This window comes from Cricetulus griseus, chromosome 6 (genome assembly GCF_003668045.3).
Source record: "Cricetulus griseus strain 17A/GY chromosome 6, alternate assembly CriGri-PICRH-1.0, whole genome shotgun sequence".
Taxonomy (NCBI): Eukaryota; Metazoa; Chordata; class Mammalia; order Rodentia; family Cricetidae; genus Cricetulus; species Cricetulus griseus.
In genome coordinates, this window is record NC_048599.1 from 90056765 (window position 1) to 90074600 (window position 17836).

At 40.3% G+C, this 17836-nt stretch overlaps 1 protein-coding gene across 1 annotated transcript in view; it reads left to right on the forward strand.

Annotated features, from left to right (window-relative positions):
* The first annotated feature begins 4773 nt into the window (after positions 1-4773).
* The window catches only part of LOC100773237 (fatty acid desaturase 2-like protein FADS2B), a 37467-nt gene continuing 24404 nt past the window's right edge, over positions 4774-17836 (forward strand). The window contains exons 1-2 of the mRNA XM_027421223.2: positions 4774-5161; positions 14519-14629. Of these exons, the coding sequence (XP_027277024.1) occupies positions 4841-5161; positions 14519-14629 (432 nt within the window). The 5' untranslated portion in view covers positions 4774-4840. The remainder of the gene's footprint in view (positions 5162-14518; positions 14630-17836) is intronic.

Below are 17836 nucleotides of genomic sequence, written 5' to 3' on the forward strand. Positions count from 1 at the left end.
GCTTTTCCAAAGGAAGTATCTTTGAAAAGCTGAGGACAATTTTGCTAGTGCCAAGACCAGAGCTTTTACAAGTTCAGGGATCATTCTCTGTGACTTTCAATTTGGGTCTTATACCTAAAGGCAGCATTTGCTGGTACCTGGATCTACTATAGGATATTATGACTTCCATTTTTACTCCAAAGAGTGAGGATCTCATCTGTAGAGCACTACTACAAAACTATCATGAGGTTCACCTCTTTATTGGCTTAAGACATTGAAGAACTACAGAATAGTCATATTGATGTGACCTATATTTAAAAATGTAAAACAAAATAAAATGGAAATGTAAACAGGACTATTGGGGGAAAGGAAGGAGCCAGGAAACTAAGAGGGTAATGGAGCCATGATTATAACCAAAATGCATTTTATGTATGTTTGAAAATGTCACAATGAGGGGATGAGGGAGATGGATGGCTCAGCTGGTAAAATGCTTGCCATTCAAACATGTGGACCTATGTTTAAGCCACAGAATCTACCAAAAAAAGGTCAGGTGTGGCAGTTCACATTTGTAATTACAATGCTGGACTGGGTCAAGTAGCTACCCATGGCTTGCTCTCCAGCTATTTTAAAGTAATGAGTGAGCTCCAAGTCAGTATGAGTACTGACTCAGAAAACAAGGTGAGCTGGACTGAGAAATAATATTTGACTTTGTCCTTCAGTCTCCACAGACCAACATGGTCTCTCTCTCTCTCTCTCTCTCTCTCTCTCTCTCTCTCTCTCTCTCTCACACACACACACACACACTCACACACACACATGTGCATAAATATCATAATGTAACCCATTATTTTTTATAACTAATATGTGCTGAAGGAGAAAAGAAAGAGAACGATGAGAGGGAGGCTGAAAAGGAATTTGGAATGATGCTGTTGAGGTACAACACACCAACTATGTCCGTGAAAAAAGGAGACATCAGCCTATCTCTGGTTTGTGATTTATACTTGATGCTTTTCTATCCATTTATTCACTAAATTTGTGAATGTTTGTCTTTTGCCCTGCCCATTTGCCATCTGTCCTCCCATTTCCTGTAGCAAATAAAATTATTATAAATACCCATACTTGACAAGAGCAATTGTTCTTTGAATATGTGCTGTCACAGGATGTCATGCTAACTCAGAAGTAAATGCAGTCAAAAACATGGAGGAAAGGGATGGCTTACATGCAGCTGCTAGGAAGGCAAATAAGTATAGCCACAGTAGAAAGCAGCATTCATGTGTGTACTTTCACACTCATAAGAAAGCACATGCATATATACACATGCAAAAGCAAATTTATCTAGCCTTGTCTTAACCACTGCACATGAATTCACATGTTTAGCTGTCACAAAGAAAAAGCTATCAAACATTATTACTAGTAGTCTCATCCATGTTTCTTTTTATTATTAACAGTCTCATCCATGTTTCTGTTTTTAAAAAGTATTTTCTTTGGGATTATGTGTGTGTACATGCATGAGTACAGTTGCCTAAGGAAGCTAGAAGCATTGGATCTCCTGAAGCTGGAGCTGTAAAGCTGAGCCATGAAACATGGGTACTAAGAGCCCAGATTGGGGTCAGATGCAAGACAGGATGTGCTCTTAAGCCTTGAGCAATGTCTGCAGCCCCATCATCTAAAGTGAGGAAATTAAGCTGAATGTGGTGACACACCTGTCATCCCACCACTTAGAAGTCTGATGCATTAAAATCCTGAGTTCATGACCAACCTGGATGTCATAGTGATTTCCACAGCATCTTGGGATACAGAGTCAGAGCCTATCTCAAAGTTAATTAATTAATTATCTGATTAATAAAAATGAGGCACCGAGAAGTTAGAGAGTTTTTCCAGATTTATTTCATTAGTTCTTGATTTTAATCCTGGGTTGCCTATCTCCATAAAAAAAGTTCAAGTACAGGAAATGAAATTTCAATTTGTTTGGATTGAGCCTTGGGCTCAATCCCCATCACCACTTGTACTAGGGGATTGGGGCATATAGAGCCTCTAACTTTAGCTCTCTGGAGGTGGAAGCTCGATGGTCACAAGTTAAAGGTCATCCTTGGCTACACAAGGAGTCTGAGGACAGCCTGAGATGCGTGCGACCCTGTCTTCAAATAAACAAATAAAAATAAAAATAAAAATAAATGACTTCTGAGCTGAGCGAGGACAGGACAGGGCACCAGTGTTCTGAAGGTTGAACCTAAATGGGTCAGAGATGCTGCCTGAGCCCTTTCAGTACCTGGCATTACTCAGTCATCTCCTGTTGAGTGATGATGTTGGGGGTCAGTTGATTTTTAAGGTTAGCACAATGCAACCCCACAGAAGCTGCTCAATATAGGCTGGATGAATGGATTTGTAAATAAACCACTGACTCATCCACCAGTTCCTGGCAACAAATGGCAGCTTTCAAAAAAGCTCTTTGTAGGATTAATATATCACGATCTTATCCTTACAAGAAACTTTGGGTTGTACCCATCTTTTTGTAATCATAATCAGCTTGAGGATTACCTTGAATATGAAGCTTATACTTAACTGTCCCCTAAGGAAGAGTCAGAATATTGTGAGAAAGCCAACAGCAGAAACTAAAAGGGGACCAGCTCTCTGTACCTTTGAGACAAGCCCCTCCAAGTTTCAGAAGGATTCAAGCAGTCCAAAGATCCCCACATACTGACAGACTTACATGCATTCTGAAGAAGGACACTCATTTGGGGACAATTGTACTTGAGGACCATTGCTAAGAAACTACCAATACAAGTGCCTTCTGAAGCTTCCAGACAGCTGAGAAGGGTATGAAGGGTGGATATGAGGGCTGTGTATGTCTGTAGGTACCTTACTCAGTGGTATGTTTACGTGGCATGATATGGTAAAGACAACACTTTCTCCAGCTTATAAACTGTGCCAATCCACTCCCCTGGAGAGCTGATTTGCCTCAACTAATGCCCTAGACTGACTATTGTTTCCACACTTCCCTAACACTGCACTTCTTGGGTTTTCTGGAATGTATGCATATGATCTGCAAATATTCCACACAGGCACATTTGTTGTGTTTGGAAAACCTCCACTCAGAAATCATGGAAACTATGGGAGATTATGGAAATACCACAGCACTAGTATTGACTTAATGAAGTCATGAGAAATGTGCTTTTCCTTTCATTTACAGCTGGAAAACTAAAATGCAAAGATGTAATTTAAGAGATGTCCCATAACTAGTAAATGATGGAGATGAAATATGATCCTATTTAGTGTCCAAACATATGTTTATCTTGGGGAGATTCCTTTAAATTTTTTGTTTCAAAATTATAAAAAAAATACATTAGTTTGTCAAAATTTGGGAAGTGCCATAAAACTGTAAAGCATAATAGCATATAACTCCCTGCAATCCAAAGATAACTAGGCCAACACTTAAACATACCTCCCTCCTATCATGCATAATTCAGTAAACACAACTTGTTTTCCCCCTTCCGATAGGAAATTTCTTTAAAATACAATTTGTTGAATACCTTTTCTTTTGTATTAATAATACTGCAGTAATGAGTGCCTACCAGCAAAATTTCCATGAAGTTTTTGTTTTAAATTATTAACATCTTATTCAACACACAAAACAGATGCATCATTCTTCTTCCATAGAGCTGAGTTTTGAGACCACTTCTAACAGTTGCACATATCCGCAAGATAAATCCCTTTCGTAACAGTTTTGAATTGTGTTGAAGATTCAGTTCTGTTAACCAAATGTGAGCTTTTGCTATATTTCTTTTCTCAAAATTCAGAAGCCTCTCACCATCACCTGGGAATCTCATCTTTTGCTGTGTTTCCCAACTATCTCATTTAGTTGCTGCAACTCTAGAACCCAGATGTGGGCAGAGAAAAAAGACAGGGAGTTAAAGGTGGACACATCTGGCTTCCTCCAGTTTACTTTTCATGGAGTGGCTGTGGTATGGTGATATTAAATGGACTCTGTGCCCTTTGTTTTCTAAGCTGGAAAATGGGGCACTAACAAGCCTCACCGGAAAGACTTGGATGAGAGGATTAGGAGATGAAACAGGTGACATGGACTCTAAATCACCATGTGTCACTCATGTGGCCTTTAGAAGTGTTTATAGATTTAGAAAGATTTTAAGGGGAGTGGAGTGAAGTGGGGAAATTATTTACATCGTTTACTTAGACTTTCCCCGGCTTTTGAAAAAAACACACACACACACGCACACACACACACACACACACACACACACACACACACGAGGAGGGTTGGTTTAAACGTATTTGAAAGCACTTGGGTGAGATAACAGCTGTCCAACGAACATTTACCTAATCCAAGCAACAACGATTCCAATCATCCAGGAAATTCTGAAAGCTTTTGTTCACATGTTGAATTTACAAATCTAAAGGTCGGTATTTGGAGGTATCCCAAAGAACAGGTAAACCCAACCCACACTGATGTCACTGAAAGATCAGAGACCAGAGCTTAGCCCCGCCTCCCACTGGGTGTGGCCTCTAATCCATCCAGCCTGCGATTGGCTCGAGCTTTGTACTCTGGGACATTTAATGATGAAGGAGGATGCTGCTAAGAGAACAGCCAGCGGAGAGAGGTGACTAGAGAAATGTGAGCTAGCTGTCCTCAGTGCAGAAAAGATTAACTACAGACCAAAACAGAGCCAGACAGGCCAGGTGCTCACTATCAGGCTCTGAAGAGACAATTTAGCCCAAAGGGCTTTCTGTGTAGGCATCAGGACTGCAGAGTAATGACACAGGAGGAAAGGAGTTACTTTATGGCCCAATTATAGAACTAGGAAATTCAGGCGTCAACCTAGATCGTCTTGGGGATTCAGGGACGATGAAGTTGGAGGAAAAGCTTGAGCACAGTGAGAGCCTTGTTGGAAGGAGTCAGTCATGTGTACATGACACGCTTCAGGCAAATGGGAAACCGAGAGCAAATGGGAAAGCGGAGGTCTATGAAAAGCAGGAGGCAAATGGCAAGGGCGACATGCTCAAGAAATGTCTCAACCTGTACACCTGGCAGGAGATCCAGAGACACAATAAGGAGGCCGACCAGTGGTTGGTGATTGATCGCAAGGTTTACAATGTGACTGACTGGGCAAGCAAACATCCAGGTGGGCATCGGGTCCTCAACCACTATGCTGGGGAAGATGCCACGGTAAGAACATCCATGTGCCCCCCCTCTCTTTCTCTCTCTGTGTCTCTCCTCTGTTCTCTTCTCTCTCTGTCCCTCTCCCTGCTGCTGAGTAGCTGAGATCTTGGCTCTCATCCCAAAACCACTGAAATACGTGCCTGGACTCCACAGTCACTATTTTCTCTTAAACCAATTTTTCAGGATTCCTATCTAACAAGAATCTGAAAGCAAAATGGGGTTTCAGGTTCTAGCTGTTGCCCAATATGTGATACATTCAATTGTTGTGATGGAGATTGTGTTTTTGCATTCTGGATTTTGTCTTCCTCCCCCTTTGATGTTTTCTTTTGCTTCTTCTTGAAGTGGAATAACTGTCTTAAAAATAACAAGTTATAGAATAGATGAGTAAAATCTGGAGGGAGGCATGTCATTGACTTAACAGGGATTTACAAAAAGCAATTCGTCTCTTGGGAATCAAACATTGTTAATAATACTGAAAGCCAAGAACTGTCTGGACTTGGAGAGTTCACAGTTCTCTTTTGCATAGCGTAGCTCAAGCAGTTTGACAAGAGTGATGATGCAATTCCCACTTACAGATGCTTTCAAATGCACCACCTTAGGTAGTCTTGCCAGGGGTGTGCATGTTATTCCCACAACACAGATGATGTACTTGATACTCAGAGGTAAGCCATGTGCACAGCAGGTATTGATAGTGACAATGCTAAGCTTCAAATTGTTTTGTTTTCACCATAAAGTCCTGTATATATGGTTCCTTAAAAAAATAAAAATAAAAGTTAGAGCCAGCAAATAACTCAGCAGATAAAGAGACTTTCCACCAAGCTGGAGAATCTGAGTTCAACCTCCAGGAACTACCTAGTAGGTGAGAAACAACTCCAGCAAGTTGTTCTCTGACCTCCACATGCATGTGCCCATACACACACACACACACACACACACACACACACACACACACACACACACACAATACATAAGTCATGCTAATAAGAAAACACTTTAAATTTCATTCAATGTTTGATAAGGAAGTCTGCCAGATTCTTTCTGTGCGTTCAATGATTTTTTTAATCTGGATGTGGTGAGGCATACACTCTAGAGGCAGAGGCAGAGGCAGGCATATCTCTGTGAGTTCAAGGTCAATGAGGTCTAAACAAGGAGTTCCAAGCCAGCCAAAGTTACTTAGTTTGCAAAATCCTAACTTTAAAAATCCCTTTGTAAATATTCAGTGCATGACGTGCTATTTTCTGGAAGTGTTATTTTCTATCACAGTACAGACAAAGAGCTGGAGTCCCTAATAAGCCCAAGGTCAGGCAGTGTAAGACAGAACAGGAATTTAAGCTGAGACTAGACATTTTTGTGTCCATTCATTTCACACACAGGTAAAGAAGTTCTCCAAATGGTTTCTACACATAGGAGTGAAGACACCTATCTGCAAATGGCATGTTCTAGAAAATGGGACATGGCAGACACCTGATTTGTGAAGTCAGATTTTCATGTCATGAACATCTTTCCCAACTTTTTCATCCCTCTTCACTATCTAGTTCTTGTTCTTGTGTCATCTTACTGGCTTCGTGTTAAGTCCAATGAGCATATGTCCATTCAGGACCTGTCACATCTACCTGGCTTTGGTTCTGAGGAGGTTTTTAAACAATGTTCAGTCTTTCCTTAGAAACAAGGGAGGGGCCATCCTAGATGTCAGAAAAGCACACTAGGGCAGAGATCTAGACACCAAGTGGAGAAGAAGCAAAGGAAAGCAGTATGTATGAGAATAAGAGAAGACAATTAACAAATTTCAAATCACAAAAAACTAATAATATTAATAAATAAAAATAAAATAGCCACAGGTCCCTAGCTAGCCTATCCCCTCATTCCTATAGTTCAGAGAAAGTAGACGACTTTGTTTGAAACAAGGCCTCATATGTCCCAAGCTGGCCTTGAACTCTTGACCTCCACCTCCTAAATGATGGAATTACAGGCATATACAATCATGCTTGACCTTGGTCAGGGTTTTCTACCCTAAATCATAGAATTGGCTTAAAGATGTATTGGCAAGGACTTGAGCTTTCAATCACATTGAAAATTGCTAACAATCTCACTGAGTTTTGTATAACCCAGGTGATAGACCTGAAGTTTGCTAAAGATTTTTAACTCCCCAGAAGCCAGGAAATAATGGCTTTTGCTTCCAGTCCTAGCCAGTGAGAAGGATAGCTATATTATAGAAACTGCCCGTCATGCCCAGGCCACCTTAGTATTGGGACATATCAGGGAAGAAAAGCATATACTTGATCAACCACATACTTTAGGAAAATGAACCCAAAAGCATTCAAATGAAAGGTTCTCCAAATAAAGGTCGCTCAAGAATAATAGGAAAGATATAGGAAAGGCAGGGTAATTCTAATTCTTCTTGGCTACAAACACACACTGGGATGGGCTGTATGGATTTAGGGAAATTACTGAAATGCCCAGAGTTTCATCTCCATGATCTACAAAACAGAAATAGCATTTCCCACCTGCCTGATCTATGGTAAATGGAATGAATTCATCAAAGTATCTCATGTTATTGAAGACATTAACATTCAACAAAGTTTAGCATCCACATCCTCATAGGTGATTGTTATTTTCAGTTACTTTACTATCAGCATAGAAATTATGATTATGGTTTGTGCCTTTTAATTAGTAACAGAACACCAAGCCCAAATGCCCAAGCCAAATGCTTACTTTATATCTTAGAAGGTATTAGCACAATTTTCCTGACTGACAACTGGGGACTGCAGGGTAATCACTACATTATAGATACTAGACCCATGGCTGCACTGACACAGACAGGGCAACCTTCTCTTACTTACATAGAAACTCTTTTCTAGGCCTCCTAAAAGGTGAATAAGAGTACCTAAGCAATGGCTATAGTACCATGGGGTCATTAAAGCACTTATTCATTTTTCTAAAGCTTTGTTAGGAATGTGACCTAATGTTTAAAACTGTAGTTTTCAGAATGGAATAGGCTCAGAGTGGCCATTGTGTATCCACACTTATTATGGGGGGAATGGGTCTTGGGGAGACAGTTTAAGTTCTTCAAGTCTCAATTTATGATAAAAAGAGATAATAATACTTTAATCTTGATTTTATTATAAAAATCAGTGGGGGTCAAATAGACTACCCTATGTTGCTCAGCAGAGATTAAATATTCAACAAGTGAGAACATTTGTATTTTATCATCGCTTCATTCTTCTGAGATAGATTTTAATGCTCTCCACAGTAGTTTAATAAACTCATGAAACAAAATTGACACGTAAGTCTCTGCTAATGCATGCTTCAGTTATCTGGTTGTTTACAAGCAATATAATTTCAAGCTTATATAACAGGGCCAATTAGCAGAGTTTGGGGCTCAGGATTTTCCATGCAAGTGAGTTTATTGAGGAAAAGTCAGTAAGTAGCAGCTTCAACAGGAAGAACTGATTACACAGAGGCTTCAGTGTTTGGAATAAAGAAAGTAAGCGCAGGTCCATCTGCTCATCTCTCAACATCACACCTTAGAAGAAGCGATGACAGGACTAGAGAGATGGCTCGGTCAATAAAGTGCTTAAGGTCCAAACAACAGGGCTTGGGTTTGAATCTCCAGCCCTCACTTACAATGCTGGGCACTGAAACATGTACCTGTAGTCCCAGAGCTGGAGAGGCAGAGACAGGCAGACTCCTGAACAGTGCTTCTGGCCAGCCAGCCTAGATGAGTTAATGAGCTGCAGGCCATGGAATGACACTATCCAGGGAGACACCATCACCAAGGATAAAGTGCAAAGTGACTGAAGAAAACACCTGACTTCAACCTCTAGCCTCTACACACACACACACACACACACACACACACACACACACACACACACACACACACACACAACGCACACTCACAAGAAAGCACCACACACATACATAACACATACAGTCAAGTCTTTTATTATATAAGAAAGAGATAATAAAAGCTTACAGGAAATATGGCACAGTCCTCTTCAACTATTTGGAGGCCTCCTAGGGAGAAAAGGCACCACATACAACTGCAAAAGGAAGCCAAGTGGGTTGGAATGAGCTGAGCTGACGGAGGCAAGGCTAGGGCAAAGGGAAGAAAGGGTGTAAGCAGACAGATTGTACCCATGTGACTAGTCATGAGCAAGTACCCAAGCAACATGGGCATCACTTCCTCTACTTAGCATAACACCGGCCAAAAATGCAGGATTAATTGCTGTCTGAGAAAGACAAACAGAAAAGACAAACAGAAAAGAGTTCAGGTAAGAGGAAGGGGCATATGTGGTCTCACCCTTCCTGAGTATATCAAGGCAGTTAATGGTCCCAGAGGTAGAGAGAGGTATTTTCTTCAGTTATATAGTTATTGGTAAGGAATTTAAGGAATTGGGGTTGCCTTAAATAATCCCTCACTCAGGATCCTACAAATAACCCTAATGAAATTCATTAACTCATCAAATGAAAGAGAAGAGAGAGAGAGAGAGAGAGAGAGAGAGAGAGAGAGAGAGAGGAGGGAAGAGAAGGGCATCCAAAGTGGAAGGAGAACAAGGAATTAATACAATAAATATCACATATTCATAATAACATATGGAAAATGTATGTATATGAAAAACATAATGAAACCAATTAGTATGTATAATTAACATCTGCTAGTAAAAAATTAATTACAAAAACACAAAGAAAGAGAATGGACCATGAAAAGATAAATGTCACTCTGAAAGGTCAGCCTGGCAATCAAGTGAGGAATTAAGAAAAGAAAGTAAAAAGGAAGGAGACCATGATGGAGTCCAGAAATATGTTGAAAGTCCAAATAGAGCATGAACAACAAGATTGAAAAGAAAGATGAGTGGGAAGAACGTTGAGGAGATTTAATTTAATATTTGATGGATAGCTGAATAAGCAAGCAGAATGCACATCTAATTGATGTGGGTACCTCACTAAGGCACCTAGGTGCCCATTATGGGATGAAAGCATCAGAAGAGTATATACATTTAGGAGGTAGATGAAGAATGAAAGTATGGAAGGAGAGTGAGGAAGGGAGAAAAAGAGGGAGGGAGACAGGGAGAAAAGGCTGGAGCTCAGAAGAAAGCACAGTTATTATAAATGAAGGCCTTCTGGTGACACTAGGAACTCCTGTGGAGACACCACCACCTGACACCTCACCCTCCCAGGTTGCAGCTCTCTCCCAAGGCAAGGGCAAAGATGTGTTCTCCCCATAACTCAACCTATTTACAACTCTTCCTCTGTTTCGGATATCAGGCTTGTGCAAGCCACAGCTTTGGAACACACAAGTTCTGAAAAGGAAGCAGAAGAGGAGACGGGGAATTACCCAAGGGAATGCAAGCTTGAGATTTCTTTTCTTTTTTAGAAACAAGAACTCATGTACCCCAGGCTGCCTGGAACTCACTAGTTAGCCAACAATGGCCTCTTGCCTCCTTTTCCTAAGTTCTAGGTTTGCTAATAAATCTGTGAGCTACTATGTGGGAAAAGAAACATTTCACTGGTGTTTTATGAGTCTATGCTTGTCTCTTAATCAACATCTTTTGGGAAATTTCAACACTTATCAGACTGTTAAGTTTTATCTGTTTGTCAAAAGTTTGAGACCTAACATTAACTGTGTAAATAATACTGATTAATAATTTATTGATATCTGATTGCAAAGACTAAGCTCTGAGTCACCAGGTTAGATCCTGCATAGATTGTATAACACCTGAGTAAATAATGAAACAGTGAGCACATGGGGAGTTTGTGTGTTTTTACATAAAGACTGAAGCTTGGCTGAGAGGAGGCCTGGTCAGCAAAGGCACCAAGCCTGATTCTACAAGTTAAAAGGAGAAAGTACTGACTTACAAATGCTGTCCTGTGGCTTTCACATATATGCCATCATACACATGTGCATGCACACACATACACACACAAACAACAACAATAATGATGATGACAAAATAGTAAAATTTAAGTAGCTTTCCTACCATGAAGCAGCCACCCCTCTGCTGCCATCCATTGTCTGTGCTAGGAGTTAGGAAACAGGTTGTCTCTGGGTGGCTGCAGTTCCTTAGACAACAGATTTGGCAAATACTTGCTGTATTTCAAGCCACCTTCCCATCTTAGCCTGGTGGCTTTTTTTCAGGTTATAATCTATACAACAGTATTTAAACTAAAAAATATCAGAATTTTGGCTGAGGCTTTCTGATTTTACATACTTTTTCTGTTCTCTTTTCCATGGGGAATTCTATTGCTTTTTTAATAAAGCAATAAACAACCACAGACCCAGGAAAGAATAGCCAGCATCTCCCAAAGCACTTGGAAACATAAAGTAATATTCAATATTCATGTCTTGTTGATATGATTTTTGGGAATAATCAGTTTCTGGATGAGCTGCAATGTTACGCAATTCATAGTGATCTTGAAGAGCAGAGTGATGATTGAGAAGGGAGTAAAATAGAGTATAAGGAAAATGGGAGCAGCAAATTATTCATGCTTCAATCATCCCGACTCCTCACGCAGAACTGTGCTGCCTACCTCTTTCTCATCTTTCCCTTACTCATCAGGGGTGTATTCACTACATGTTGCATTTCAGGCACAGTGGTAAATGTTAGGGCTACATTAACTGAGGCCTAGTACAAAGTCTCAGTTTCCAAAACACACCAAAGAAACAGCAAGTTTACAGTTTCATTACAGTATAAAGAAGAGCTTTAGAGTCAATGAGCAGCTCCATGGGTAAAGACAGTTGATACCAACTCTGATGTCATGGGTTTGACCCCTGTAATGAACCACATGGTGCAATCGAGAACTGATTCCCACAAGTTGTTCTCTAACACCTATGTGCATGCACACACACACACACACACACACACACACACACACACACAAATAGGTAAATATGTATTTTCTTTAAGAAATGAACTAACTGTTATGAGCTTGCAGAGTACTCATGAGTAACTTTCCTGCATGTGCAAGGGGTGACAATATCTAATATTGGTATAAAATTATAAAAAAGACCTTTGTGTAAAGAAAAATGAAAGAAGGAATTGAAGGGAAAAGTATAAAATCTGTAAATCTTCAGAACTCTAAAAGGGAAAAGAATTTTATTTAATACAAGGCTCTAGTCAACAATATGGTCTATGAAGTTTCAGCCTGAGGAGGCAAGATGGAGTTAGAGACAAAGTGCTTCATGAGGCTAACACCTAGGAGACTCCGTCACCACCTGTCGAGAAGATACAGATTTTAGTATCATCACAAAGTGATCTAGCAGCACATCTTTCAGGAAATGGGTTATAGATGTTGAAGTCTGGGGTGGATATTTAGGGTGTTATCACTATATTTAGCCCCCAGTTCAAACATTAGCTTAGCTACTCCATATGGTCTGTGGAGGAAAGATTTCTATCCCATATTCCTAAAAAGCTTGATGTCTCTCTGTACAATATAAGCAATAAATCCTCACAGGAGTGAGCTGGTAGCTATGAGCTGGTACTCCTTGTACATAGGGTGAATTCTGTAAATACTGGCACTTTCCCCTTCTCCCTTCATTTTACTCCACCTCTTTCAGCGAGAACATACTTGCCCAGGAATGTGGGTAACAGAACCTGTTTTTGCGAGCTTCCAAGTAGGCATTTCACAACTTAGTATATGGATTCTATTAGAAAAGCATTGAGTATTTTAAGATTAAATAAACTCCTTTGTTATACTTCCTTAACTATACAATGAAAAGAACTCTGCAAATCAGCATGCTTACTGTTCTATGAAACTTTGTGGCTTCTCAGTATCTGTTCCCAGAGTGCAGATTTCTGATCATCCCTCAGGTTCAAATGTAACAAGGGACACAGAAGAGCAGATTGTCAACACGGGTTGAAATTGTGCTAGGTTACATTCTTATAATGTGTGCTATATTTCTGAAATTGTATTATATTCTTCTGAACTCTGAAAATTGACCCACCAATATGCTTTCCCATTCTAACCTCCTCAGAAACATCAAACATCAAACTCTGTGAGTTTGAGGCCAGTCCTGTCTACAGAGTGAGTTCTGGGACAGCCAAAAAACCCTTTATTGAAAAACAGGCTTTTTGGAGCTCATTCCCTATGAAGGGATACCTTGCAGAACCTAGATACAGGGGGAGGGCCTTGGGCCTGTCTCCACAGACATTGTTGAGTCCCAATGGGAGGCCTCACCCTCTCTGTGGAGTGAGTGGGGGTGGGGTGGGGAAGGTGGGAGAGTGGGAGGAGAATAGAAAGGGGGACCTGGGATTGGAATGTAAATTTTTTTTAAAAAAAGATTTTTTTAAAAAAAGAAAAACAACAACAGAAGTCCTGTATAGTTAGTATATGCCAATCAGCATCCTAATTAATTCACCCACACTTCGTAACAACTTATGAATTGAGTGGCAACTATCACTACCATTTAGGGAAGGGCATATAAAAATATATATAAGGTGACAATTCGTAAGGTTCACAGATGCACAGCCTATAAACAGCAAAACCAGAACTGGGCTGTAGAAGGGTTGTGACTTGTACTGTCCAACAGCCACTGCTCTAGAGTATCTCTATCCCATCCATATAGTCTAGGTTCAACTTTGTCTATATTTCTTTAGTTTAAATCCCTACAACCTCAGTGCCATAATATCAAGAATCTAATCATCTCCATCTTGCCCCAAAAAGAAACCATAAAAATACTTGGGAGGAAAAATTCTTTTACTTCCTGACATAGGAACTCCACTGCTTCCCATAGTGATGTAGAATTACTACTTAGCAACATTATTTCTATGGAGTTTTGAGAGTCCTTCAATGCTGAACACAGATGAGAGTATGCTATTTCAGGAAGCCCAGGGCTCAAGGACTGTAGCCCCCCAATCATTTGTGTCCTTATTTTAATGTGTTGCTATGAAATTTAATCTACTGTTGTCTGGAATAACTAGTAGAAGAGGCCTCATTCTTCTGAGCCTTAGTCAAGAGCCAAAAGGGAGCCCTCAAAAGAAAATGCAATTTGTGTAGACAGTCTTGTTTACTGCATGCCTTAGTTTAAGAAACTTTCACATGAATCCTGATACTGAACTTCCAAGATCTCCATAGCGAATTAACACAAGCAAAGTTTCCTTCCAGAGCTTAAGAAAAAAAGCAGTGATGTAATCAATGCCCAAGGAATTGTCTGTCCCTAGACAAACAGTGCCTGCCCTGGGTGGGTTCCCAGCCTTATCCTCTTATAAGAAGGTCTCAAGAATAAAGTTGATGAATCGGCTTAGAATGCTCTATGGCAGGATCTGTGCTGTTGCCAGTTTGGGCCCAGCTGGGCAAGGAAGTAACAGATCTGAGAATAAATGCATCTCTTGCAAGCTTCTAACAAGCATCTCTGCTTTCCAGGATGCCTTCCGGGCCATGCACCTGGATCTCAGCATTGTGCAGCTGTACCTTAAGCCACTGCTCATTGGGGAACTTTCTCCAGAAGAACCCAGTCAAGAGAAAAACAAAAATGTAAGTACAGCTTCAGGGTCCAAGGGCATATAAGGATTGGGAATAAGGTATTTTTCAAGGCCAAGTTACTGTTTTCTGTGAGAATTTGAGTCCATAGTAAAGTATAGTAGCACCTTATTATCTTCAGGGTGCATATCCTAAGACTTTTCCTCAAGTGGAGGCCTGAAAAATGGATAATATGAGCAGTATCTGCAAGCAATGTAAAGCTAGGAGAGTAGTGATGACTACCAGGATGTCTGCTAAGTAAGTGGACAGAAGGTAGTGTAGATACAATGGATAGATGCAATGGATGAAGCAGTAATTTGGGTTAAAGACAGGATGGAGAAGAGCAGCAGCATATTCCATCATTATGCCCAACTTGAAAACTCTGAAATCTTCTTTTTAACATATTTCACCTAAATATGATAACTAAAAGTAAGTGAAACCACAGGAAAGAAAGAGGGCACTATTTTTTCCTTTCATTGAAGTTATATTCTTTTTTCATATACTATATCCTTGCTGTACTTTCCCCTTCTCAATTCCTCCTAGCTCCTCTCCCACTTGCCTTCCCATTAAGATCCACTCCTTTTCTGTCTCTAAGAGATAATAATAAAATATAACAAATGAAATATAATGAAATAAAATTAAAACCATCACATGAAGTTAGACAAAACAAACAGAAGGAAAAAAACGCCCAAGAGAAGGAAGGCACTCATCCACACACTTGGAAAGCACTAACCTAGAAGACATAATGTATATGCAGAGTACCTGGGGCAGATATGAGCATGATTTGTGCATGCTGCTTTAGTCTCTGTGAGGTCATATGAGCTTTGATCATACTGATTTTTAGAGGGCCTTGCTTTCTTGGTAGCCTCCATCTCCTCTGACTCTTACACACTTTCTGCCTCCTCCTCCTTGGGGTTCTCTGAGCTCTAAGGGGAGGAATTTGATGGAGACATCCCATTCAGGACTGAGTGTCCCAAGGTCTCTCTCACTCTGGATAATGCCTGGTTGTAGTAGGTCTCTGTATTTGTTGCCCTCTGAAGGTGGAAGTTTTTCTGATTATGGCTGAATCAGAGTACAGCATAATATCATTAGGAATTATTGTAATACTATGTTTTGTGGTTTTATTTTTATTTTAGAGCAGAATCTTGTTTTACTCTAGGTTTCTGGGCTATCTAGTCTCTGGTTCTTTGTCACCCAAACAGTGTTGAGTATGGGTTACATCTAATGGAGTGACCATTAAGTCAAATCAGACATTGGTTGGTTACTTCCCACAAGCTTTGTGACATTATTTCTTAGTATATCTTTCAGGCATAACAACACTGTAGATCAAAGGTTTGTGCTTGGCTTGATGTTTACATTTCTCTTTTGTTAGCACGCAGAGTACCTTCCTGTACCAAGGATACAGAAATATAGAGGTAAAGGCAAAAGTAAGCATCAGCTTGACATCTCTATTTTCAGTTAGTTGTATCATTTTCAGTTAGTTGTCTTCAACAATGGGTTCCTCCTGTAAGTTTGCAGAGAATAATCTATTGTCTTGGCAAGGGCCTGTGTTATTTGGGGATTCCCATTGCAATACGTTTGTCAAAAACTTAATTAGATGTAACCCAATCCTGGTACTGGAAACTTCATTTGGTGAGAAGAGATGTTCAGTTGGGACTGTCTCCCCAATTATTTGACAGCTTCATTTATATCATCTTCAAGAAGTTTCTGATGTATTAGTTTTCCACACTACCCCTCAAAAGTCCCTTAACTCTAGCTGTCTCTCACCATATTTCCTCCCTCAACACCGTTTCCCCTCCACTTGTGAGCCTCCCCTTCCAGCCCCTCACCCATTCATCCAGCATTACCTATTCTTTTTTCAGATTTTTTTTACTTGAATTAGAAACAAGATTGTTTTACATGTCAATCCCAGTTCCCTCTCCCTCCCCTCCTCCCCTACCACCATCTCCTTCAACTAAAACCCTACCTATCACGTATCTTTTCTCCTTCCCCTGGAGGGTGAGGCCTTTCATAGGGTGTCATCAGAGTCTATCGTGTCCTTTCTGATAGGGCCTAGGCCTACCACCACCATGTATCCCTCTAAGTGGAATGGGCTCCCAAAGTCCACACCTATGCTAGGGATAAGTACTGAACTACTACAGTAGGTCCCGTAGATTTCTGAGGTTTCCTCCCCAAAACCCATGTTCTTGGGGTCTGGATCAGTCCCATGCTGGTATCCCAGCTATCAGTCTGGGGACCAAGAGCTCCCCGATGTTCAGGTCAGCTGTTTCTGTGGGTTTCACCAGCTTGGTCTGGACCCCTTTCCTCATCACTCATCCTTCTCTGCAACTGGATTCCAGTTCACTTCAGTGATTAGTTGTGGGTGTCTGAATCTACTTCCACCAGCTGCTGGATGAAGGCTATAGGATGGCATATAAGTCAGTCACAAATCTCATTATCAGGAGAGGACATTTAAGGTAGCCTCTACTCTGTTGCTTAGATTGTTAGCTGGTGTCATCTTTGTAGATCTCCAGACATTTCCCTAGTGCCTGATTTGTCTGTAGACCTAAAATATCTCCCTCTATTTGTTATCTCCATTCTTGTTTTCTTCTTTTCTTTACCTATTCTATTTCCGTTTCCTAACAAGATCTATATGTTGCCTCTAGTTCCTTACTCTATATCCACTCTCTGTGGTTTTATGGATTGTAGATTATCATTGACTAATATCTACATAAATGAATACATACCATATTTGTCTTTATGGGCCTGGGTTAACTCACTCAGGATGATTTTTTCTAGTTCTACTCATTTGAGTGCAAATTTCATTATGTTATTTTTTAATAGCTGAGTAATACTCAATTATGTAAATGTACCACAGTTTTGTTATCCATTTTTCTATTGAGAGACATCTAGGATGTTTCCAACTTCTGGCTATTTTGAGTAGAGCAGCAATGAAAGTGGTTGAAAATGTGTCTCTGTAGTAGAAAGAGGCATTCTTTAGTTATATGTCCCCAAGAGTGGTATAGCTAGACCTTGAGACAGATGGCCCCCATCTTCCTGAAGAACCGCCATACTGATTTCTATAGTAGCCGTACAAGTTTATACCCCCACCAGCATTGGAGGAGTGAGTGTTCCCCTTACTCCATATGCTCTCTAGCATGAGCCATCACTTGTTTTTTTTTTCTTGATCTCTAAATAAGTAGATTCTGCATATTTCAAATATGTTTTCCTTGGAAGGTGTTT